The sequence below is a fragment of the Pungitius pungitius genome, chromosome 21 (genome assembly GCF_949316345.1).
Source record: "Pungitius pungitius chromosome 21, fPunPun2.1, whole genome shotgun sequence".
In the NCBI taxonomy this organism is placed as follows: Eukaryota; Metazoa; Chordata; class Actinopteri; order Perciformes; family Gasterosteidae; genus Pungitius; species Pungitius pungitius.
The window spans coordinates 14,166,691-14,191,936 of record NC_084920.1 but is presented as its reverse complement, the minus strand read 5'-3'; the positions used below and the strand labels follow the sequence as shown (position 1 = coordinate 14,191,936).

The window sequence follows — 25,246 nt, the reverse complement described above, 5'->3', positions numbered from 1 at the left end:
CATTCGGGGAAGAATTATAAGTAAGGAACCCATTAGTATTTCTTCATTACCAGTATCCTTAAAGAAGAAAGTCAAGTCGGGTTGAAAAAGAAGAAGATTTAAAATCAAAGCTTTTTCATCGTCCGATGGATTCGTAGCGTCTCCCTCCTTCTCTCCGTCACGCCGCCGCCGCTCAGCTCTCACATCAGCGATGTTGGACAGTTGCATCATCGTCCGCCCAACATTCATTTATGTTGTCGCTACAGTTTAGAAGAGAGCGGCGATCGCCAGGTACCTGAGATACTGAGATCTGCACGAGCACGCTGATCTCCACCTTCTAACCCCCGCAGGAACATGAGCCCACCCGGCAACGAAAGCGCCGAGGCACCAATCCAAGACGTTTATGTCACAGATCCTTTGGAAAATAAACCCAAACAAAGTGGGCTTTTTCCTCAGTAATTTGGGCGAACCTGGCCCCCTTTTTAAAAAAGGCCTTGTTGGATGATCTGCATAATTGCCTGGAGATTGTAGGATCCCGACTGAGGTAAATACTAAAGAGGTATAAGACACACTGAGATTATTCAGTGAACCGTCTAGTCTCTAAATTCACTCAGTTGATATAACAGCTCACCCGAGAGATAGCGCTTGGTGGGCATACAAGTATCATTGAATTCCTTTTCTTCCGATTATACCACCTCTGCTAATATATTCTCTCCAGCACCCGGAAGTATTGTGGGAAGCCCATAGTGGGACCGGCCCCCTGGACGGCAGCCCGGGCCCGTCTCGGCTATCGCTCTTTGAAACAGGAAGTGTCTGACGTGGCTGTCATCGCCCCAAAAAGGGCTGAGCTCCTTCGCTGCACAGTTTAAGGCTTGTTCCCACTTTTCCTTTACTCTTATTCTTATTTCCTTTCACCAAGTGTGCAGCCTTGGCACAGGAACTCTTAGAATGTGATCCCTAGCAGCCTGCTGCATTGCAGATAGAGGTGAGGAGCACACAGATTTGATTCCCCCCCCACATTCAAACACGGTTGAAAGAGAGGAAATAAGGAGCCGTTTTCAGCCTCGTGGCCCTGAGTCATTCTCTCTTGGCTGAGCAGCAAATTAGTGCCTCCACTATCTCCACTTTTAGCCCCGTTGGATGACCGGCACCCACATTGACATCAGGGCCGAGGCTCCAGCACGCGCAGCTGCCATTTTACCTCCTTTTTGAGAAACCCATGTGGCTCCGGTTTGGGGTACTTGGCCTGGAGGGATCACCGGGCCTTATTTTGTGGAGTGACCGGAGTAAGACGCAGAAGATGACACACACACACACACACACTGACAATTTTACATGGGATGTCAGTACTGCAGAGTATGACAGGTATCGTTAAAAAAAAAAAGATTTGCCGCTCTGATTAGATTATTGCTTACCTAAAATTTTGATCATAATGTTCCCAAATAGTAGATTTTTTTTGGGAGAAAAACACGTGACACCAAAGTTTGAACTGTAATAACTTTGAAATACAAAGCAAAAAGACTATTTTACATGGCGACCGTCAGGTGCGCTGCTACCAGCTGATGCTGCTAGCGGTGCTAACAGCGCAGAGCAGCGGTGATGAGACTCTCCGAAGAAGAGCCACTTGGTTCTGCGCTCAGGTAGCCATTACTCCACTACATCTTCACATGGAGTTGTTTGCTGCAGATTTAACACCCTTGAATAGCGAATTTAGCTCCCTCAAAAGTTCCCAGAAAATTGGTACTCGGAGAAACCCAAACAGCTAGTCTGCGGTTAATTTAACATTATGTCTTCTCTCGCCGCCTCTGCAGCTTTTTCCATTATCTCTGCATTAGAAAAGTTTATTATCCTGTCGGCTCATTCAAACTGCTCTGTCCACGGCGCGGCCTCCTCTTCACGTAATGCCTTTGTCCTTGTGTTGTCAGCGGCCCGTCACCATTAGTCCGCCGGACTTTTTCAGCCCCTTTTGTGCCTCGCCTCCCAACCCCCGGGGGTTCAGGTGTGAAGGTGAGGCGCCCGCTGGCGGCCCCCCTGATCTTATTTAACATTCGCCGATTCCCAACGTCGGCCCGCGAAGACGCAGCGTGGTGCGAGACAATCAGCAGCCGGTGTCAGACGGCTCTCACTCCATGAATGAGACATTAGTCTGTTGAGCTAATTACTCCTGAGAGGGGCCTGATGGCATCTGCCTGCGTGCCGCGTGACAGATCCTTCGAGAGGGGGGGGGGGGCTTCAGGGCGGAGCCGTTTAGGGCCGTCTCGCTCCCTCCTGTAGGAGATACATGAGATCATGAGATCCAGAGTCAGACCACATCCTCAAGGCATGATCCTTTGCCTCCCTGTGTATGTCATACACATGCATGTTTACACAAGAAGAGGGGGGGGGCTCTGGATGACTGAGTTCCTGCATATGATGACGATAGCATCGTTTTTTTTCTTCTTCTCCGAAATACCTCCCTCTCTCTGTCACACACAGCTACAAGTTCAGCCCACCTGGAGGACCTGGCATACCTGGACGAGCAGAGGCACACTCCGCTACGCACGTCGCTGCGCTTGCCCAGACAGAGCACCACCTGCGGGCCGGGTCGCTCCGGGCAGGACCTGAGGGGTAAGCGAGAGACGACGCCAGCGCACGCACACACACACACACACACACAGACCATCAATACCCATTATGTCAGCTGCGGTTACCCCCCCCCCCCCCCCCCCCCCCCCGAAGGGCCAAATGGCCTCGTGCTACAGCGTTATGTGTCCCCCCTCGACCTCCTTCCTCAGTCACTTAGGCGGTAATGAGCGCCGTAATGGCAGGCCTCTGCCATCCGGGGCGAGCACAAATACGCGTCCCCGTGCGTTTTGAACAACCCGTTTAGGACCCCACTTAGCCGTGTGCGCGCTCGGGCTGAGACGCCGCGGCGAGACAGAGGCAACGGAAAGCTAGATCCTCTCTCCGAGTGTCATTGTTGCTGCCAGGGAGGCTGGTGTCAGCCCTCGTCCTCTTAAGGGCGACCGGGTGTGTTTACAAGCCCGCCGACTGCGTCCTACGGCACGCGGCCCGCCGCCTCAGATCACTGTCGGATGGGCGACCCGAGGAGAAGGCCAGCGGCTTGAAGGACACCGTGTTTCTTTTATTGCTGCAGTACCTGTCAAGTGTAGTGAAGTGTATTGACAGGTGCCGGATCGCTGGATCGAGGACCAGATTAATTGACGTATTCATGGCATCAGCAATGTTTGCCTGACATTTTGTCGTTGAGACTTGTGATTATTTGACCCCCCCCCCCACACACACACACATTGTTTTGCCCTCCCACGGCACTCAATCAAAACATTTGAACAGTGAAATTAGAGTACAGAGGAAAACGCTTACAGTGATCAAGGTTTCAGTGATGGAAACCAAAGTAGAGTTCATTTTGGTTTCATTTTTACAGCATATGGAAATGGAAGTCGTGAACTCCCCCCCCCCCCCCCACCCCCCCTCCCCCCCATCCTTCCGGCTGGCAAGCTGAGGCGGCGTGAACATTTAAGCCATTCACGACCGGAAATAATAATACGTTTTCTCCTCGTAGCTCATGACAAACTGCCAGAAGCTGTCAGCTTCATTACCCTATAAACATGTAATACACAGATAAATGCCTGATGTATGTATAGTGATGAGTTTGACCCGGACCAGCCCCCCCCCCCCCCCCTACCAGTTCCGGATGAGCTGGTCGGGTGGTGACCAGCTGACCGATGCAGCTCTCTCTCTCTCTCTCTCTCTCTCTCTCCCCCGCTGATGTTTTTAATGTCGGCCTCTCTGGATGCCGAGCTGTGCTGCTGTTTTGAGGAGAGTGAGTCAGACTGAAACGGACCTCCTTGTGCTCCTTGCTGCCCACCTCCAAGATTTACCACCCACCTCATCTGTTCACCGCGTAACTGTCCATCTCCCTCCGCTCGCATGCACGAAACAGGGTTTTGTGTCAGCTGATCGTTTGAGCTGATGCAAACATTTTCAACTGCAGATGTATAATTGGCAGGATTGCAACTTAAATGAAGAAGTCTTTGGAATTACGGGAAGACTTTTAAAGGGGAAAGTTGTTTTACGTTTTGCCGTATTAAACGAATCCCAATGAAAGTACCGAGAGCCAAATTGAATTGTTCCAACAAAGTGCCATAGCCTTTGATTGTAATTTATTCTCCCACACGGCGCTCTTTTAGTTTGCAATTAAGAATGGTGCCCCACAAAGTGCATTTATTCATGCATGAAGTTTGCGGAAGTGCAGTTTTAGGATGTTACGGAGCGTCTCTTCCGTGAGTCCTTCAGCTCGTCTAGTCCTCAACGGTTTAAGATGTTTATTTAACCTTTTGCCTGACACTATTCCCTGCTACCTGATGAATACATTTTATCATAATTTCAGATGTGATATTTATTAGGTCCTTGATTTTGAGGGCTCTGTGTCACACACTTTGTCCTTGTTCCTTAAGTCAGTAAATTGTGAGGACACCTTCCCTGAAGGAACATGACCGATAAACTCATCCAGGTTTATATTGATGCAAGTCATGTAAGTACTGAATGTCGAGAAAAAACCAGACATAAAACTCAAACAACCACCGACTGCCACATCGGCCCAATGAAAGGTCACCTGACACTCGAGAAAACCCGTTGCCATGCTCCCCGGACACTTCACAGCGAGCAGGTCCACCTCCTCCTCCTCCTCCTCTTCCTCCTCATCATCATCCCTCCTCTCTCTTTCTCCCCTTCTCGAGCATGCTTAGCCACCGTGAGTCATCCTCACCTGGTGAATAATTAAAAACGTCTGAGCCTCTCGCTCCGTCTGGCGGTCGAGGGCTGGCGGGAGGCGGGGGGGGGGGGGGGGGGGGCGGTGGAGTGACACCTTGCTGGATGTTGCCTGAGGGAAGGGGCTGTTATGTTCAGGATTATGAGCAGCAGCAGCAGCAGCAGCATCGCATCCTCTCCTTCCCTCTCACACAAACACAAGTCCCTCTCGGGCCCCAACACGTTCACAACATGGCCGCCGCGTTTACCTGTGGAAGACCCGCCCCGGTGGCGCCGATACCGCGAAAGGTGTGTTCACGGACACGATCGGCATCCAGTCTCCCCACCCGCCAGATGATTAGATTATCAAGCACTTAAACTAGAGATGGTTCCGTGGCTTCGCCATCATAAACGGCGGCATTGGGTCGTTTTTGCATTTCCCACCACCAGTGTTGCATCAGGTCCATTCTGACGCCCAACTGGAAGTGTAATGCATCAGTTTTTTTTTTAATTATAGGAGGAGTAGGGAGGCCGCCTTCTGCCTCTGACTGTGTGTTTGTGAAGTTAAAATAAGCTGACCAGGGAAATGGGATGAAAAGTCTTTTATTACATTGGGTTGCTGCTGCCACAGAGCTCAGTGCAGTAAAGTGCACTCGGTGTAAAACGACCCTCCAACCGTCTTTGCGCTACTTCCTGATTGCATATAAGTGGGAATGTCCGTTTTAGCATGATCATCACGTTTCTGCGAGGACAATTAGCATCCTGGGATGGGGTTGGGGGCCATTTGTAGTGTTGCCTGCTAAAAGGCGGCATGAAATGCAATATCGACTCATTATGTTATGCAGCAAAAGCTCCCTATCAGCACACTGGAGTCCTTTACAGGAGACGTGCAGCTCCAATGCAGCAGCCCCTCCCTCGCATCCCTTCCCCTGCACCCTGATGTATTTTGCAGCCGCGCACAAAGTACAGACGTTTTCTGCCCGACACACAATAAATCCCGCGTCGCATCCCGACTCGTCCAATGTGTGATACACATCTCCCACGAGTCAGACTCCCCCCCCCCCCCCCGCGCGCGCGCGCGTGCGCGTGCGTGCGTGCGTGCGTGCGTGCGTGCGTGCGTGCGTGCGTGCGTGCGTGCGTGCGTGCGTGCGTGCGTGCGTGCGTGCGTGTGTGTGTGTGCGCCGCACAGGGTGTGACGCGAGCTGTTGCACCGGCTGGAGCCGCAGTCGTGCCTCGCTGCGCACTGATGATCAGTAAAGCTGCTGGTGCATCACCTCGCTGGATACTGGAAACTGTGGTAGTTTATTATTAGTTATCGTACCATCAATTTATTATATTTTCTGAGGATTTCATTTCAATTGGACTTCCATCGTCTGTCAGACCAACTAAATCATCACTGAAGAGTTCGTGGAAAGTGATTTTCAAAAAAACAAAAAAAACAAAGTGAATGCGATTACACAGTCTGTAACAGCTCTGTGTTTCGTCTCATCTACTTGGGTGCTTTCTTTTTGCGGCCTGTAACTCGCACCCCGTGGTCTGCGGAGCAGAGGTTGTCTCTCTCCACATCCGAGGGGTCGAATTACGACTAGAACCGGCATCAATTATTTCTTCACGGAGATTGATTGATCTTGCACGGCCCAATGGAACCAATTAGATGCTCCTCAAAGTGCAAGCCTCCTCCACCCCTCCCCTTCCCGGCCGGGTTATACGCTCGATGTAATTCAAAGGATTTCAATAAGTGATCAGCCCCCCCCCCCGTTGTGGAGGTTCCCCGTATTTCTGACATCATGATGTGCAAATGTTGTTTTCTGCTTTCTTATTTATTTGTTTTTGTCTTCACATTGAGCTGCACACTGCTGCCGGTTCCCATCGCTGTCCTCACTGTCTTCTTTTCTCCCCTCTGTCACCACACTGTCTCTCTCTCTCTCTCTCTCTCTCTCTCTCTCTCTCTCTCTCTCTCTCTCTCTCTCCCTCTCTCTTTGTCTTCTGTCCATCGCAGCTTCCGCTAATAACACCCATGCCTGGCAATCCCAGTCACGTAAGTTACTTTCATTTTCCTTTGTTGCATCAGGCGGAAACGTCCTCAACATCAAGGGATGTTACTTGCCGTGTTTCCCCAGTCAAAAGAAACCACACAGCAGATAGTAGAGAGCAAGTTTTCTGTCTAAAATCCGTTTTTTTAAGAGACCCAGAAGCAGCAGACTGTGCTTCACCGCTGAATCCACCGCACATCTGTTTGTACCAGATTCATTTCGGCCTCATTAGTCTTTAATGGTCCATATGTTGGGCTGAAAAGATGCGCAACCTCTGGAGGACGTGCGTTTAATGGGCAACTCCAACGACTGTTGAGTTCTCTCACTCCTTCGTGGGTGAGATCAACAGTCCCTGCTTGTTAAAGTTGTCCCTGCCACAAATGTGGATCGTAAAATCCCCTTTGCTGTTAATATTACTTATGTTATTCTTTATTTTCCTCGGTTTATAGTGGGAATATATATTGACACCTTTTTTTTTTATCTTAAAAGAATTCAAGGTTGCCGTTAGTCACACAATCCTCAAGCACAACAATTATTTCCTCCCATAGCAATCATTGAGTAATCAGTATATATTTAATCTCAGAAGGAGTACTTTCCACTAGCTTATTAACTTTGTGTTACTGTAATTTAAACCTTAATGTTATATTTCATGAAAACTAAAATAGAACCAAAATATTTTACCTACTACTAAACACGTATTTTTCTGCATAGATATGTTGTTGTTCATGTTATTCCAAATTGTATGTTGTTCATACTATCATGTTAATGTAGGAGCTCCACATCAGTCCTCATGTGCAAACATCTGTTATGCACCAGCTGCCATGTTAAAATTCCTTGTGTGTCTAACATTCTTTGGCAATAAATGTTCCTGATTCCTGAAAATGTTGGCTGAAATGTTGGCTTCGGCCTCTGATCCTCTGATGTCTTTCCCCCTCGACCCGCCAGTGCGTTTTGCGCCGTATCGGCCTCAGGACATCGCCCTCAAACCCCTGCTGTTCGAGGTGCCCAGCATCACCATGGACTCGGTCTTCACGGGCCGCGAGTGGCTCTTCCAGGAGATCGACGCCCACCTCAACGGCCCCAACGGCGGCGCCAACCGCGGCGTGGCGGTGCTGGGCAACATCGGCTTCGGCAAGACCGCCATCGTCTCTCGCCTGGTGGCGCTCAGCTGCCACGGCACGCGCATGAGACAGATCGCCTCCGACAGCCCCCAGGCCTCGCCCAAACGTAGGCTCGCGTCTCTCCGTATGAGTGGTGTCTTCATGCTTTTTGGCGTTTTTAGAAATGTCCCCCGAAAGCTTAAACTTTAGAATTAAAAGCAGAGTGGGGGTTTTTTTTTCGAGCCGTGCCTGAGCTTGGGGGGGTGGCGCTGTCTTGTGTCCAGATGGAGACGGGCTCCCTCTCACTCAGCCTCAGCCCACGCACGGCACCCTGGGAGGAGGCAGCTGCCCCGGGACCCCCGAGATGAGGCGACGTCAGGAAGAGTCCATGAGGAGGCTGGCGTCTCAGGTACCGGATGCACTGTGTCTCCAAGTATTAAAATGATCTTTTTTTAAAAAAATTATTTTGCTTTTTACAAATGAAAATGATCTATTTATGAGCAACTTGCGGCAAATACACACAGCGCCAGTCGAAGGTCTGGACACACTTTCTTATTGAATTGATGGAGAAAATGTGTCCAAACTTTGGAGTGGTTGCTGTAAGTGTGTTTGCGGTGATTTCAATGTGCCGTTTATAGCTTTCAATTGATGGTTGCGTATTACGAAGAAGATAAGTGCACCAGCCTGAGCCACTTAGGAATATTTCCTCCCACACCTCCATTTCCTTTTTTTTCTTTCACAGCTGTGTGAAATGTAAAAATATACATGTTATAATTGCCAAATCTTATGTAAGGAGTCTAATTTGCATTGGATTGTTGTCAGTTCTTCGTGTCCTACTTTTTTTTTTTTATCAAAGAGTATTTCTGCATGCATGATCGTTAAGGGAAAACATTGCTGATGTGTCATAATAACACATTTTCTCGTGTTTGTTGATAAGTAGGAAATTTCCAGGCCTCTGTCCTTCGGTAATTAAAGCGCCTCCCAAAGATGATCATCATAGATGACCTCTTTGAATGTCTTAGTTTTTCAATTAGTGACAACAAAAGGTGGTGGGATAGAAAAGTCATTGGCTCCTTTGAAAATGCATCTACAAAGACTGCAAATAAGCAGCAGATAATTTATAATAAAATAATACTTTTTTTGTGCTGCTCTTCTTTGTGTTGAGCGTTGAGAGTTTAGCTCCCTTTAACTTTGCCTGTGTGTCTGTGTGTGTGTGTGTGTGTGTGTGTGTGTGTGTGTGTGTGAACCCGGCTCTCCTTCCCACTCTTCTTCCCGTCTTCTGTCGCACCTCGCCCCCCCCACCCCCCCCCCCCCCCCCCTCCGTCCCCCCTCCGTCCCATGCCGCTTAGCCATCTGCGTCCCCGGCCCCAGCTTGATGCATTATGCAGATGTGTTTAAAAAAGAAAAAACAACTTTGCCAGGGAGCCTTATGAAATATTTATACCTGTAGAAAGCCATTTCCCTGCCAAGCTATTAGATGGTGTTAACTCTGTGCATAGATAATGGAGCTCACTCCCCCCCCCGCCCCGCCCCCCCCTTTTTGTTTTAAAGACCTTCATCCAGTTGTGACCAAAAATGAGCATTTCATTTTGACACGCCTTTCAAACTCTTTGTGATCTCCCAGTCCCCGGGAGTGCTTTAGTCACACCTGCGTCTGTTGTTTAGTCGACAGACCCCCCCCCCCCCCGTCCTCCCCCATCCTCCCCCCCACTCCGGAGCAGTCTCACCTGGCAGTTTCATTGCACTGCAGTCGTCCACCATGACGTTGACTCAATCCCTGATCCCTGATCTACCCAAACCCCAATGTTGGGATCACCAGGTGGAAGTGTTCACCGCTCTTTGTCGCCCCCAGGTGGTGGCGTACCACTACTGCCAGGCCGACAACGCCTACACCTGCCTGGTGCCGGAGTTTGTGCACAACGTGGCGGCCCTGCTGTGCCGCTCGCCGCACCTCGTCGCCTACAGGGAGCAGCTGCTGAAGGAGCCGCACCTCCAGAGCACCCTGAGCCTGCGCTCCTGCGTCCAGGATCCCCTGGCCTCCTTCAGGAGGGGCGTGCTGGAGCCCCTGGACGCACTGTACAGAGGTGAAGCGCTTTTAAAGCGGTTTCATGAGTGCATTTTTTTATTCAATGTAAAGGAAATGATGTATTTTAATCTAAAATATATGTAATATGTATTTTAATCTTAAATACATCACAGTGAATCAAACACAGCAGTTTGTAGCTCTGCTCTTCAGTTGATGTATTTGCTCCGTTTGTCAAAATGTAGAAATCATTTTAGTTTAAGAATCATCGCAGTGCTTTTGGCAATTTGTAAATTGTTAGGCCTCAGCATTCAATCTGCCTCGAATCCTTTGTGCATAATATTAGGTGCATCTTGTCAAGATCAATGTTGATTTCATTTTTTAACCCAAACAATTTAGATTGTTCCGAGCTTTCATTTCAAATGTAATACATAAAAATGCTGGGTTTTTACATATGACTCAGTGGCTTAGCATCAAAGTCTAAATTAATCTTTGTTTCCAAGATTCTGCTGAGGAAGGCCATTCAATGTGGTTTAAAGCTCTGCAATCAAATATATTTTATTCATGTTTTATCAGTCTGTTGTTTCCAAGTTGGATGAATTTCCCAAAAAAAAGTATTTTTTCTTTTTTTTTAATGTCTTTTTTTTCTGATTCAGAGAGGAAGATCAACTCTGAGGAGGACCTCATCATCCTCATAGACGGTTTGAACGAGGCGGAGTTCCACAAGCCGGACTACGGGGACACCATCGTGTCCTTCCTCACTAAAACCATCAACAAGTTCCCTCCTTGGCTCAAACTGGTGGTGACGGTCAGAACCACATTACAGGTACACAGTCCGCCAGGAGCTCGTATCTGCTGCTTCATATTTAATATAAAGCAACGTGTCCCATTTTAAATTCAGCATGGAGTAAAATGAGCTCAATAGCTCGTTGTTTATTTCGGACCTTTTTGAAATGATTAGTTTGACCATATATCAAAAAGCATGTCAGCGGCGTCTCCGTGTCTCTGTGCCTGTCACGGTTCAGGAGATCACCAACTCGCTGCCCTTCCACCGCATCTTCCTGGACGGCCTGGAGGAGAACGACGCCATAGACCAGGACCTGCAGGGCTACATCCTGCACCGCATCCACAGCAGCCCCGAGATCCAGAACAACATCTCGCTCAACGGCAAGATGGACAACACCACCTTCGGCAAGCTCAGCGCCCACCTCAAGGCCCTGAGCCAGGGCTCCTACCTGTACCTCAAGCTCACCTTTGACCTCATCGAGAAGGGCTACCTTGTCCTCAAAAGCTCCAGCTACAAGGTGTGAAGTTACATTATAGTTACACTTCACTACGCCACTCAGGCTCCAGATCTTGAGAATCGTTGTGTTTTTTTTAAAAATGTTCTTTAGTCTCAATAGCCTCTTGAACACTGCAAACAGGAACCTCTTTTGAGCAATTTGCCTACAAAAAAAAAAAGCATGACTCAAGTTGTAGCCCACAGCGTTACTCACTGCATCCATAGCAACAGGGAAGAGATGAAGCTTTGAAAATCCTTTTTCTGAACCAAATGTCCTGGTGCGTATGATTTTGCCAAGGCAACACTGGCGTTGTTGTATTTAAAAAAAAAAAATTTTGACCTGCTCTCTGACGTGCTTTGCGTAAAAATAGTTTCATAAAACATGACGTTCGGGAAACCGAAGCCCCTTTTCATAAATAATGCAGCTGAATTGTTTTAAGTGTGCCTCTCATAATGAAATGTGTTATTTCACACCTTCGGGGGTTCATTTTTAAAATCTCGTGTATTCAGAAGTGCGCCAACTGACGCCATAAAAAATGCAAACCGTAAATCCACATTCTCCCCGGCGACCGCGCTGAAGAGACGGAACGCGATGCATCATTCATCGTCTGCAGCGCGGCGGCAACCCCCCCCCCCCGCCCCCCAAATCAGCGTTCCGGTTCTTTCTCCTCAGGTGGTTCCGGTGAACCTGGCCGAGGTGTACCTGCTGCAGTGCAACATGCGCTTCCCCACGCAGTCCTCGTTCGAGCGGGCGCTTCCTCTGCTCAACGTGGCCGTGGCCTCGCTGCACCCGCTCAACGACGAGCAGATTTATCAGGCCATCAACTCCGGATCGCTGCAGGTAATGATCCCGAAAGTGTACGAGGCCTCCCTGCCTCGAGGCGAAGTTTCCCCAAAGTAGGCTTTAAAATGTGAATGAGAAGACTTTAGTTACCTTGCAAAGTCATTTCTAATATTTGGTTATTCTCTGTCCCGTGGCTCAAATAAATTAACAGATTAAAAACTCATTTAAGGGCATGTAGTAAAATGTTTGTTTTTTAAGGCCATTAAAAAATGACTTATAATCAGCTTCTTATTTCCATGTCCTTATAGTTTTTATCGCTTTATTGACTAAATCCATCCATAACTGTAAGAAAACAACACAAATCCTGTAATGACATCAGCTTGACCTGAGCAATAAACACCACGTCTGTGGCTGCAGGGAACACTGGACTGGGACGACTTCCAACAGCGCGTGGACAACCTGTCCGTCTTCCTGGTGAAGAGGAGGGACGGCACCAGGATGTTTGTGCATCCCTCCTTCAGGGAGTGGCTGATCTGGAGGGAGGAAGGAGAGAAGACAAAGTTCCTGTGTGATCCGAGGTGAGGAGTTGAACTGAATGTAGGACGCGGCGGCATCACACACACACACACACACACACCGGGTGTCAGACGGCCCGGCCCGTTCGCCATCATCGTGAAGCCGTTGAATCCATCCGCCGCCGTCCTCAAAAGCCACCGGACTCCTTCGGTCCGCCCGCCGCGTCCTTGGTTTTTTTCCGTCCGCAGTGGAGGTGTTACTGCTATTTTAGTGAATGGAGTCCGGCGGCTTGGCAGAGAGACGGTGAAGGACGTAAGAGCAGCATGAACAAACCACCAAAACCATTTTTTTACAATCAGGGGATTGATTGGATTAAAGGTTTCCTTCACTTGTCGCAATTTAATCACCAATCTCAGCTTTTTGTTCAAGAAGTTAACAGGATTCACAGTAAAATGATGAAAAAAAAAAGTCGATAAGTTATGTGTGTGTGTGTGTTTGTGTGTGAGAATTCCCCCGTCAGTCACAGGTACATTGTGTTTTTTTCCAGCATGGGAGGTGTAGGAACATGGCGCTCCTTTTTTTGCAATTAGAAAACGGATCACTCCGCCGATTTGCACAGCTGATCCGATGAGTCACTCTCGCGCATTGATCCCCCGTTCGTCCTCTCTGCAGGAGCGGTCACACCCTGCTGGCCTTCTGGTTCTCTCGGCAGGAGAACAAGCTGAACAGACAGCAGACTATTGAGCTGGGCCATCACATCCTCAAAGCGCATATCTTCAAGGTACCTTTGTGTCCCCCCCCCCCCCCCCCCCCCCCCCGCACACATCTGCACAGTCACCAAGTGACGAATATTTACGATCCGTCTCTCCCTTCAAGGGGCTCAGCAAGAAGGTGGGGGTTTCCTCCTCCGTCCTGCAAGGCCTGTGGGTGTCCTACAGCACCGAGGGCCTCTCGGCGGCTCTTTCTTCACTCCGAAACCTCTACACTCCCAACATCAAGGTGAGGAGACGAGTCATCCTTTAAACTATTTCTCCCACAAGTATGTTCAGGGTACCAAAATCGAGGCGGCGCCTCAAAATACTGCCCCTTAAACTCCCCCTTAACTCCGTATGGTCTCATTTACTTTACATTATGTGCATCCACTCCTGCAAAAAGCTGTGATATTTTGGGCTGAACGTGGATGTTCCCCCCCGCAACTTGACTGCCGTGTAAGCGTAACCCCTAGCGACGAAACCTTTTTCCCCTCCAGGTGAGCCGGCTGCTGATGCTGGGCGGGGCCAACGTGAACTACCGCACGGAGGTGCTGAACAACGCCCCCGTCCTGTGCGTCCACTCCCACCTGGGCTACATGGACATGGTGGGCCTGCTGCTGGAGTACGGCGCCGCCATCGACTCCCCGTCCGAGAGCGGCCTCACGCCGCTGGGCTACGCCGCCGCCGGGGGGCACATGGCCATCGTGACGGCGCTCTGCCGCAGGAGAGCAAAGGTGCGTGTGTGCGTGCGTGCGTGTGCGCGTTTTTTTCCGAATGCTCGTCCCGCTCTGCTTCACCCGTGGTCTCGCGGCGTCCCGTTTTTGACAGGTGGACCACCTCGACAAGAACGGCCAGTGCGCGCTGGTCCACGCGGCCCTGCGGGGCCACATGGAGGTGGTGAAGTTCCTCATCCAGTGCGACTGGGGCATGGGGCCCCAGCCGCAGTCCCCACAAAGCCAACACCAGGCGGCCTTCACCAAGAGCCACGCGGTGCAGCAGGCCCTGGTCGCCGCGGCCAGCATGGGATACACGGAGGTACAGCCGGACTTCAATATTAGCACGTTCTGTGGCTGTCACATCTCGTCGTTTGAGCGCACACTGGCAGTAGAAGCCATTCGAAATGCTACCAAAGAGTACGATTTCACAGCAGTGCAACGAGGACGGCAGAAGGATCCGACGCGCCGTGTGATGTTGATGGTGATTAGCTGAAGGCGAGCAAACAGACTCCTTTCTGCCGCTCTTTCAACGGCTCCAACGCTGTGTAAACATGTAGGAGGACGTTCAGCTCTCTGCACTGAAGGCCTACTTCTCTTAGTGGTACTGCACATCACGGGGGTTTATGTTTCCAGAGACGCTGTTGACTAAACGCGTCTGGAGAGACGTAATCAGATGTCGAGGTACTTTGTCCGACAAATTGTGAGATGTAGCGGAGCTCTTTGCAAAGCGGCAAATGTGTATTTGAGAAGGAGGAAGGAACTCGATGATGCTAAATCATACTCACTGGTTTTCGGTTTCAATTCAACCTCTTGAATGACATGCAATTAGTTCCATTCAAGCAGATTCATTCAAGAACCAGTGGTGGCATGTTTGTGTTTCTAACATGTTTAAAGGCAACTTTTAACCTTTTTGACCTCTCTCATTTCAAATGCCGTCGCCATCAGATTGTGTCGTACCTGCTGGATCTGCCAGAGAAAGATGAAGAGGAGGTGGAGCGGGCTCAGATCAATGACTTTGACACCCTGTGGGGGGAGACAGGTGGGAACACGTCCTTTACACAACGCCGCGTCGGGGGTTTGTCCAAGTGGGCAATTATGATGTGTTTAAAAGTATCTTCTCATCATAGGAAATGCCAGTATTCAAAATGGTTTTAATTATACTCCAAAATGTTCCGCTAAATATATTTTTATCTTAATTACAATAATTATCCTTCACTTACAAAAAAAAATAGTTTGTTACCTGTTTGTATTTGGCTATTAGTCTACGTTTTTTTAAATTGTAAAAGCACTTTTATTTGGTAATATATGTTATTTTAATGCTATATTGTTATAAGATGTTTTTCTAACTCTCAAATGTGGACACACTGGTCTCACACCCAGCATGCGTCGGGCGATGGTTGAATCAGGGGCCGTCCGGCTTCCACTCCGCATAAAAAAAGAGATGTCTTCTCTGAGCTCAAGTCCATTTACAAACGTTACATCTGAGAAGATGTCTTTTCAAAGGCTCTCGAGGGGTTTGTTCTTTTCTCTCCTCTCCTCGTTTCCTCCTCCCCTCTCTCTTCCTCCCTTCTTCTCTTCTCCTCCTCACTTCTTCTCTCTTTTCAAGCGAGTCGTTTAAAAATCAATCCCGCAAACGTCCTCCCTTGGTGCAGACACGTCCTTTTACCCGCTGCAATGGATATTCCACGTAAAGCGTACGAGCTGGTTAGCATCCAGGATACACAGGGCAGCGCCTAGCTGCAGTAAGATCAGATAGAGATGATCTGAGGACCAAAACCCTCACCTCTACCACGCAACACGAGAGACGAAGCCCTGCCATTGTCTGTGTGTCTGTTGCAGCGCTGACCGCGGCCTCCGGTCGGGGGAAGCTGGAGGTCTGTCGCCTGTTGCTGGAGCAGGGGGCGGCCGTGGCCCAGCCCAACCGGCGAGGCATCGTCCCGCTGTTCAGCGCCGTCCGGCAGGGACACTGGCAGGTCGGTGACGCCCCCCCCCCCCCCCCCCCTTCACTTAGCACGTGTTCCTTTCCCAACGTGGTCACGTGGGCCCTGTGTTTTGGGTCTAGATCGTGGACCTTCTGCTCGCGCACGGCGCCGATGTCAACCTGGCGGACAAGCAGGGCCGCACTCCTCTCATGATGGCCGCCTCGGAGGGACACCTGGGGACCGTGGAGTTTCTGCTGGCTCAGGGTGAGGGAAGATAAAAAAAAAAAATCTAGGGATACGTACCATTCAATGAACGGCAAGAATATTAGTTGTATTTTCTTTTTTCATAGTTGTGTTTAGCCCAAAGTGCCAGTGCACTAATGTGTATAATTACGGTTTACAATAATTACAGCCAATTTAAATCAGCGGCAGACTGCAAAAAGCCAATCGAAAATGCGTAGAGCAGCGATTCAGAGTGAAGTCTGAGTTTCACCGCTTCCTCCTCCCAGGAGCCTCTCTGCCGCTGATGGACAAGGAGGGTCTGACCGCTCTCAGCTGGGCCTGCCTGAAGGGGCACTTACCCGTGGTCCGCTGCCTGGTGGAGAGCGGCGCCGCCACCGACCACGCCGACAAGAACGGGCGCACGCCCCTCGACCTCGCCGCCTTCTACGGTGACTCGGAAGTGGTGAGAGTCTAAATCCACGGGGGGGGGGGGGGGGGGCGGGGGGGTTTGACCTTCGACGTCAACGTTGTTCAACTTGAGTCGGATTTCGTGACTAGTTTCTAGAATTTTATCTTCAGAGAGCAAAAATATTCATGAAGTAGACGTTGGATTTTTGCAGCGAAGGAGAAGTCTTTTTTAGAACATTTAACAAAAGTGTCTTTATGTGTCTAAAAATATGTTTGAAGGAAATCTGTCATTCTTGTGTGAGATTGACTGAAACGTTTTCTTGCCGCTGTGTTTAGCCCCAAAAGCTGGTTTGAGAACAGCTCATTTAGTTTGTGTTTAGGCCTGCGGCTTCTCCTGTTTGATGAAAAAGGCTTTTCTTTATTGAAACTATATAGTTTCGGATAAAGAAAAGCCTTTTTCATCAAACAATGCAACAAACCCATTGTAATGCTCCATAAAACAAATGTAGAAATTTGTAGAAAAATATATATTTTGCTCATCAACAAAGAACGAAATTGCAACTATTCAAGTCATTTTGATATGTTTTCACCTTTCAATATGTTTTTTTTGACTAACTATTTGGACAAAACGCATCACCTCAAGGCACCAATTTTGCTGTGACCCCCCCCTCATGGAGTGTGACTAAGTTTCCTCGGATTAGTGATACAGATTAGATCCTCCTTTACCCTAATAAGAGCTAATCTGCTTTCAAAGATTCACATCTCTAAGTGTTCTCACCCCATTTCTCCCCCCCCCCCCCCCCCCGCAGGTCCAGTTCCTGGTGGACCACGGGGCCATGATAGAGCACGTGGACTACAGCGGGATGCGTCCCCTGGACAGAGCGGTGGGCTGCAGGAACACCTCGGTGGTGGTCGCCCTGCTCAAGAAAGGAGCCAAGATAGGTAAGAGCGGGTCGCCCCCCCCCCCCCCCCCCCCTCCCCTGAAGGGAAAGACCCCACACAGGCTTTAAACCACACACCCCCGGCTCGTCATTAGAGACTGTCCTAGCATTTTACCCGCTGTAAACCATGGATTCAGGTTGGTGTCTCCATGTAGCTTCAACCGCTTCATCCGCCCTCCTCCACTGCCGCTTCTCCTCAGCGGTTTATGGCTTCTGATGTGCGTTTCTTTTGATTTGTACGACTCTTTTGCCGCTGTGTTGTGTCTCTCTCTCTTCCTCTCTCTCTCTCCCTCTCTGCCTCCCTGTCTCTCTCTCGATCCCATCCTGTCTCTCTCTCTCTGCCTCCCTGTCTCTCTCTCTCTCTGCCTCCCCTGCGGTTGCTCAGAGGCGTGTTGTTATTAGCGCTTGCGATGCTTCTTTTCGGTATCTCTCTGTTTTCCTTTGTTTGTCCTTTTGTCGAGGCACTTACCTTCCGCTTCTCACTGCTGCTTCTTTTTGTTTCCTTTTCTCACTTCTCCCGTCCTCCTCCTCCTCCTCATCCTCCTCTTCCTCCTCCTCCTCCACCACCACTGCCATCGCCTCTTTTTCTGTCACCTCCTCGCTGTTCCTATCGCTCTGGCCTCCCACTTGCACTCCTTCCGTCCTCTTGACCTCCTTCCTCCCCACCCCCCACACACTCTTGCCCCCCCCCCCCCCCCCCCCCCTCCCCCCATGCCCCGCCTCTCTCTCCGGCACCCAGGATGCCAGACGCTGCCCAGTCGGCCCCGAGGTAAAGCCAAGGCTGTCGACTTCTCACCCCAGCAGGCATTTTGACAGCTCTATCTCCTCTCTCTGTGTTGTCTGTGTCGCCCTAAGTGTCGGCAGGCCAGCTTAGCTTCTCAAACTGACAAACAATAACGTAAACCCCCCCCCCCCCCCCAAAAAAAGGTATTAGCACTGACAGTGATGCAGTCTGGATTGCCTGGAGGTAGATGCTAACATTAACGACGGCATGCGACGTCGCATGGAGGCGCCGCGACCTCCCATCCCATGTACTCGTGATTCCTCTGTACCGCCGGCGCCGCAGACTGAGGGGATGAAACCACTGTGCTGTGCAACCGTTCATCTCCCAGACGTTTCCTCAGTGTCAGCTAGGCCAGTCAGCAGCATTCCCACCACCACCAGCACCACCACCACCACCAGCAGCAGCAGCAGCGCCAGCGGCTCAGAGGACAGCTAACGCCTGCAGAGCTCCATTATGCCCCCCCCTCCCCCGCTTGCCTCTTTTGTTGATCGCACCTGCCCCGTGTCTCCTCGTGCAAGACCCCCCTCCTCTTCATCCCCGTTGTCGTTGTGTACATGTGTCAAGGGTTCAGAAAAGACACATCAGTTTCAGCAGTGATTAAAGTGTCTTTTTTTAAAATACACAAGCCGTTTCCTGCTCTCGTGGAGTGCTTCTGCACATGAAAATGTTTTTTTGGAGGGGAACCAAACTGATTTTGCACATAATTGCTTCAGTTTAGTTTAATTGACCTTTTTTTTAAAAGCAATTTAAACTCTGCACTCCAATTGGGCGAACTGGATTAAGGGAAAACACTCTAAATTGTTGTCCAATAGTATTTGACCCAGGTCTGACGTCCTTTAGCGAGGTCACGGTGTTCTCAAGGGGTCCGAGCACATTTTGGTCTTTTCCCTGCAGTGGATTGCCTTTTGTCTTTTCTCCTCCACTCCCCCCATTTTGGCTGTTGTCCTCATCCCTGTTATTGTTGTTGTCGTGTGTTGTGTGACTCGCAGTCGCTCCTTCCACTTTCTTCCTTCTCTTCTGCTCCTTGCTGCGTGTCCCTCTCACTGCGTTTCTGTTTTCATCTGCTCCTTTCCTGTGTTACCCAGGTCCCGCCACGTGGGCCATGGCCACCTCCAAACCCGACATCATGATCATCTTACTCAGCAAACTCATCGAGGAGGGGGACAGCTTCTACAAGGTCAGAGGGCGGACTCGAAGATTTTAGTTTGTTCTACTATTCCCCACAGTTTATAAAGTCCAGATGAAATGGGACAGGAGAGGTTACAGATGAGGAGAAACACACGCAATAACAAACGACACTAAGGTGACATGAGATGGAAAGTGACAATAAATAAATAACACAGCCTCATGATTCAACATAAATCAGTGAAATTATAAATGCAACTAAAATGACATTTAAAAATAACTTTATTAGTGTCCGGGACTTACATGCAGGGCGGCATTCTTTGTGTATCCCATTAAATGTATGAATGAGCTTAAGCTGAGAACCACTTAGTAACATCTCTTTTGACTGCAACTGTATCCTAATGTTGGACTCTGGTTGTACTCAGACCAGCGTTCATGAGGGTGACCACGCATCTCTCTCTCTCTCTCTCTGTGTGTGTGTGTGTGTGTGTGTGTGTGTGTGTGTGTGTGTGTGTGTGTGTGTGTGTGTGTGTGTGTGTGTGTGTGTGTGTGTGTGTGTGTGTGTGTGTGTGTGTGTGTGTGTGTGTGTGTGTGTGTGTGTGTGTGTGTGTGTGTGTGTGTGTGTGTGTGTCCAACAGAAGGGGAAGGTGAAGGAGGCGGCGCAGCGCTATCAGTACGCCCTCAAAAAGTTTCCACGCGAAGGCTTCAGCGACGACCTCAAGACATTCAGGGAACTCAAAGTATCGATCTTCCTCAACCTGTCCCGATGTCGGAGGAAAATGAACGTGAGTCTGCACCGGACCGGCGAACGTCACAGTCTCAGGGATGAGCTAAAGTGGACTCATTTTGACTTTTTTTTCATAAACCACCCTGGTTGTTTGTTTGGTTTAATCTCTCCAGGACTTTGGGATGGCTGAGGAATTTGCTACAAAGGCCATTGAACTGAAACCGAAATCGTATGAAGCGTATTATGCCAGAGCACGTGCCAAGCGTAGCAGCAGGTACACTCCTTTAATCCCTCTACCCACCGCAGGCAATTAAAAGTGTGAAATACGCTTTGGTATACGTTCAAAATTGTGTCTGCAGCTACAGGTGAAACTCGAAAAATTAGAAAATTGTGCAAAAGCTCATTACTTTCAGTAATTCAACTTAAAAGGTGAAATTAATATATTAGTGTATATATATATATATATATAAGGCTTGAAATATCTCACTTTGAATGTAATGAGTCTATACAATAGTTTCACCTTTTAAGTTGAATTACTAAAAGTAATGAGCTTTTGCACAATATTCTAATTTTTCTAGTTTCACCTGTACATTGTCCACTCAGGCGTCTCAATGGGCTCCTCCAGATCTCTCTGGACGGACGTCTTGTCCACTTTCTCTCCCCCGGAACAAACCGTCCGTTTTCCAAATTTTTTTGTTTTTTTTTTCAGACAATTTCCTGAAGCCTTAGAGGACCTGAATGAAGCCATGAAGCAGTGCCCCAACAACCGGGAGATCCAGCGGCTGCTCGAGAGGGTGGAGGAGGAATATCACCAGCTCAACCAGGAGGAGCAACTGGAGCTGGAGCCCCCGCCCTCCCCTCCCCCTACGCCTCCCCCAGAAGACGAGGAGTCCCTGTCCCTGTCCCTGTCCATGCCTCTGCCCCCTCCCCCAGAGCCCCGCCTGGAGGACATGGAGCCCGTCCAGGACCTGTTCGAGGACGAGGACTACCTGGAGCAGGAGCTGGAGGCCATGTCCGCCGGTCTGCCCCCACCCGAGTCCCACAGCAACCCGTCCAGCCTGCCCGTCATCCAGAGCCCGCCGCTCTCCCCGACCCACCACGACCACGTGTACTCGCCCATGGGCCAGCCCTACGAGTACCACCCCACGTCCTCCTCCATGTCCTCCCCGACCCGCGGCTCGTACCAGCCGACGTCGCCCTCCCTCTCCCCGACCCACCAGAACCACTATCGCCACAGCCCGCCTCAGACCTCCCCGGTGCACCAGTCCTCCTACGGCTTCGGCTCGGCCTCCGTGTGCGCCGGGGGTCAGGCGGCGGACCGCCAGAGCCCGCCGCCTTCCCCTTTGCGCCGCAGCGCCCAGTACCGGGCAAGCCCGCCGGTGGAGAGCGTTTGCCTCTACAGGTCCCAGTCCGGGTCGCCCGTGCGCTACCAGACGGAGCAGCTCCCGGGCCGACCCAAGTCGCCGCTCTCCAAGATGGGCGGCCAGCGTTCGTTCCAGCTGAGCTCGCAGCCCTCCCTGTCCTCGCAGCACCACCAGGCCCAGGGCCTCCGCCTGCAGCCTTCGATAGCCCAAATAGTCCGCACCAGCCAGCCCAGCAACAGCATCTACCAGATGGGGCACTCCATGGGGGGCCGCTACCAGGGGGTCCCGGTGGACGTGGAGAGCCGGCTGGTGTACCAGCCCTCCCTGGACGGCCGCTCCATGCCCCAGGTGCAGCCCAGCCTCAGCTCTGGGGCCCTCTGTCAGCACGGCGGCCGAGGAGGGGCTATGGAGTCGGGCCTGTTGAAGGATGAGCTACCCCAGCGCCCCTCCTCTGCCTACCGCGCCGGCAGCGGGGGCCCGGGGGGCATCCGTTACAGCCAGACGCCCCAGATAAGCCGCAGCCAGTCGGCCGCCTACTACCCGGTCTCGGAGCACGTGCTGGAGCGGGCCAACGCCATGCCCTCCCACCAGCTGGGCTCCCCCGAGGTCCCGCACATGGCGAGGCGCCCCGTCAGCGCCAACACCGCTGAGATGAAGCCGCACGTGCCCACCCCCAGGCCCCTCATCCACTCTCAGAGTGTGGGCCTCCGATTCTCCCCCTCCAGCAACAACATCTCCACCGGATCCAGCGCAAACTTGGCCCCGGGCTTCAGGGCGTCCTCGTCCATCCAGCAGATGGAGATCCCCCTGCAGGCCACCTACGAGCGCGCCTGCGACGACATCTCCCCCATCTCCCCCTCGCAGGGCGGCGGGGGGGGGCTGTACCCGGGCGAGAGCGCGCGCTCTCGGAGCACGCCCTTCATGGGCATCATAGACAAGACGGCGCGGGCTCAGCAGTACCTGCACCAGCCCTCGCGCTCCAGGGCCATGGCGTCCATGGACTCGGCCGTCAGCCCCACCTCGCCGGGCCAGCTGGTGCAGCAGGGCTCCACCTACAGCCCCCCCGCCTCGCTGGGCAACATGGCCTACTACAACAAGACCAACAACGCCCAGAACGGCCACCTGCTGGAGGAGGACTACTACGCCCAGGCGCCCTCGCTGGGCAAGCTGGCCAACGGCTCCCGCGGTGGCGGCGGCGGGGACATCCTGGAGCGGGTGAGCCAGGTGCCCACCTACCCGGACGTGAAGGTGGCGCGGACTCTGCCCGTGGCACAGGCGTACCAGGACAACATGTACCGCCAGCTGTCGCGTGACTCCCGGACCCAAGGCCCCAGCTCCCCCATCAAACCAAAGAGACCGTTTGTGGAGTCAAACGTGTGAGGGTCCGTCCGTGGTCGCTGGGTCGGACTGGGCTTGTTCGTGGGATGGCAACAACAACAACAACAACAAACAACAAAAAGAATTGCGCTCGATGCTGCTGGCCCGGGTGCACGTGGACAAACTGATCGCAGACAAGTCAACGGGAGACGGAGAGAAAACCACACACACACACACACACACACACACACACACACACACACACACACTGACATTATCCCAAAATAACCAACGAGGAGATTTCTTTCATTGATCACATTCTGCACACCGGTGGGACGGCGTGAGGGTCCTACGTTCTGATCTCACGGGGAATCAAAGAACAGCGCACATCCAAAAACGCCGTGTGGCACAAAGGACTCGAGTGAGGAGTGAAAGTACTGATCATCGGACTCCGTATCCACCCTCCGTTCTGTCAAAGTGTGCTCTTAACCGAGGTTGCTAGTAGGCTCTAATTATATGTAATACAATATTATATGTTCAATACTGTACATTGCTCGGAAAACACAAATGGCTCAACAACTCAGTACTTAGAGAAAAATGACAATATTTATAAGTAAGTTATATATTGTACATAGAAAGGAAACCTAGTTTGCGTTTGAATTGTGTTCTGTTAACCTTGCCTTTGTGTCCCACTGCTAGTCGTATGGATGCGGAAAACCCAGCAAAGGTGAGGAATGAGGGACAATGACCAACTTTGAGTGACACACTTACCTCTATTGGGGCCAAATAAAAAGAGATTTTGTTGTGGTTCAATGCGAGGATTTGCTTTCTCTGCTGCAGTACATCCTCGATGACGGCAGTAGTTTAATCTACAGGTTGTTATTCGTGCTGCAAATAGAGTCGTCAAATAGGCCCAATATGATCCAGCGCGACGTATTCAAATGCTGGGGTTTTTATTCTGACCAACAATCTCAGTGAGCGCCGTACAACGCGGAGAAAAACATTTGGTCCGAATGAAAAAAATCAAACAATTTCTGCACACGTTTTTTTTTTTTTTGTGGTTGATTTGAATCATTTTCAACCAGTAACTTTGCCTCATTTCTTTTAGGTTCTATACTTCAATTTTATTAGGACAATCATTGCATCGTAGACCTCAGCGTCTAGGCTGCAGTCTCTTGACATTTTTTTTCCCGACATGGTGGACCAGCTCCCTGTGGATGAACTGCTTTGCTCAATCACCTGCTCACATAAACAGACAAAGCCTCAGCCGCCGACGCTTCGTACAAACAGGTTTTATTTTTTTTCTTTCTTCGTATCTCTGTAGACGTACGTTGAGGACAGGTGTTGTTCTGTATGTTGCCTTCGAGTGCGATGCATTGGTTTTTCCAATGCGGGTCCACTGGGGCATCTCGTCACGTGGCACGCGAGCATCAAAGTTCGCCTTTGTCCCTCTTCCGCAGGGTGTCGCGCTGTGTGTGTGTGTGTGTGTGTGTGTGTGTGTGTGTGTGTGTGTGTGTCCCTGAGAGAGAACATCAGCTGCTGATGGGGCTTCATGGATTGTGCTCAGCGAAATAAAAGCAAAGCAAATGCATCCACACGACCAACCGTAACCGTTTCTCCCTCTACTGCATTATTCTGTGTTGTTTCTTTTTACCCACAATGCATTTTTATTCTGCCACTTCTGCACTAAAAATGCCTGTTAAGTTCTTAACTAAGGGTGCACTTTATGTAATTTACTTAGTTTGTTGTTACGATTGTTGAAATTTAGAGACAGTGAGTGTGTGTGTGTGATCGGGCAGACCTCTGACCAGTGATACCAGACTATAATAGACACTCATGTTATTATTATTATTGGTGTATGATTTACAAAGCAGTGATGAATGACAATATGAAGAGCAAACGACGTTTTTAACACGGTGAAGATGTATAGACTTTCTAGCACAAGTTGTAAATACTGACTCAGATATTCCATTCACTTCAGCTCGGGTTTGATAGTGAAGCAAGTCTGTTTCAGGAGGCCGATCATATTTAAGTATTCCACATCTTTAAAAGCAAATATATACATTAAAGTCCTCTTATCTCTCAATCAGCCAGTCTAATCCACTGGTCTTGCGCACATCTTGAAATAAAGTCGAATCTACTGCAAAAAAAAAAAAAGTATGACTGAGGTTTCAGTGCCCTGAAACTCCATATTTGGAGTTTGGGTTGTACAGAAAGTGGAATACTGAGAATATCTGAGTTATTTGTATATGTGGGAAAGGTTTGGGACGGTTCTCAGTTCCACCTGCGACCAGAAAGATGCCCTACTTATCTTTACAGAAATCAAGATAAACTGTATTGTAATTTATTTAGAAAGACTTCTAAATTGAGGATAATCAAGGGTGTATGGTTTCAAGCTGTCTATGTACATTGATTTGCTGTAAATAATCTGATGCATGTTCTATTCTTTCCATGAGCTCGAGCGGTAAAGCAGTGTACAAAGAGACTGCTGTCCCTGAACTA

The 25,246-nt window shown here is 50.2% G+C and overlaps 1 protein-coding gene across 1 annotated transcript; it reads left to right on the top strand.

The window, feature by feature from the left end:
* The first annotated feature begins 1,880 nt into the window (after positions 1–1,880).
* On the top strand, positions 1,881–24,901 carry tanc2b (tetratricopeptide repeat, ankyrin repeat and coiled-coil containing 2b). Its single transcript, XM_062560249.1, has 24 exons — positions 1,881–1,986; positions 2,380–2,586; positions 6,728–6,766; positions 7,707–7,988; positions 8,146–8,270; positions 9,714–9,945; positions 10,541–10,710; positions 10,910–11,188; positions 11,840–12,007; positions 12,368–12,528; positions 13,139–13,247; positions 13,343–13,465; positions 13,716–13,952; positions 14,047–14,253; positions 14,880–14,973; positions 15,774–15,907; positions 15,997–16,120; positions 16,366–16,541; positions 17,296–17,428; positions 18,167–18,196; positions 19,297–19,388; positions 19,975–20,121; positions 20,237–20,337; positions 20,773–24,901. Exons 1-24 carry the CDS (start codon positions 1,881–1,883, stop codon positions 22,805–22,807), a joined length of 5,511 nt encoding a protein of 1,836 aa, XP_062416233.1. The 3' UTR covers positions 22,808–24,901.
* The last annotated feature ends 345 nt before the right edge of the window (positions 24,902–25,246 follow it).

What these genes read in the sequence shown, in the direction of transcription:
- tanc2b (XM_062560249.1), top strand. Translation starts at nt 1,881, where the DNA reads ATGCCTTTGTCCTTGTGTTGTCAGCGGCCCGTCACCATTAGTCCGCCG. An exon ending in TCTACACTCCCAACATCAAG is followed by an intron (nt 13,466 to 13,715) that starts GTGAGGAGACGA and finishes TTTCCCCTCCAG; the next exon opens with GTGAGCCGGCTGCTGATGCT. An exon ending in CCAGCATGGGATACACGGAG is followed by an intron (nt 14,254 to 14,879) that starts GTACAGCCGGAC and finishes CGTCGCCATCAG; the next exon opens with ATTGTGTCGTACCTGCTGGA.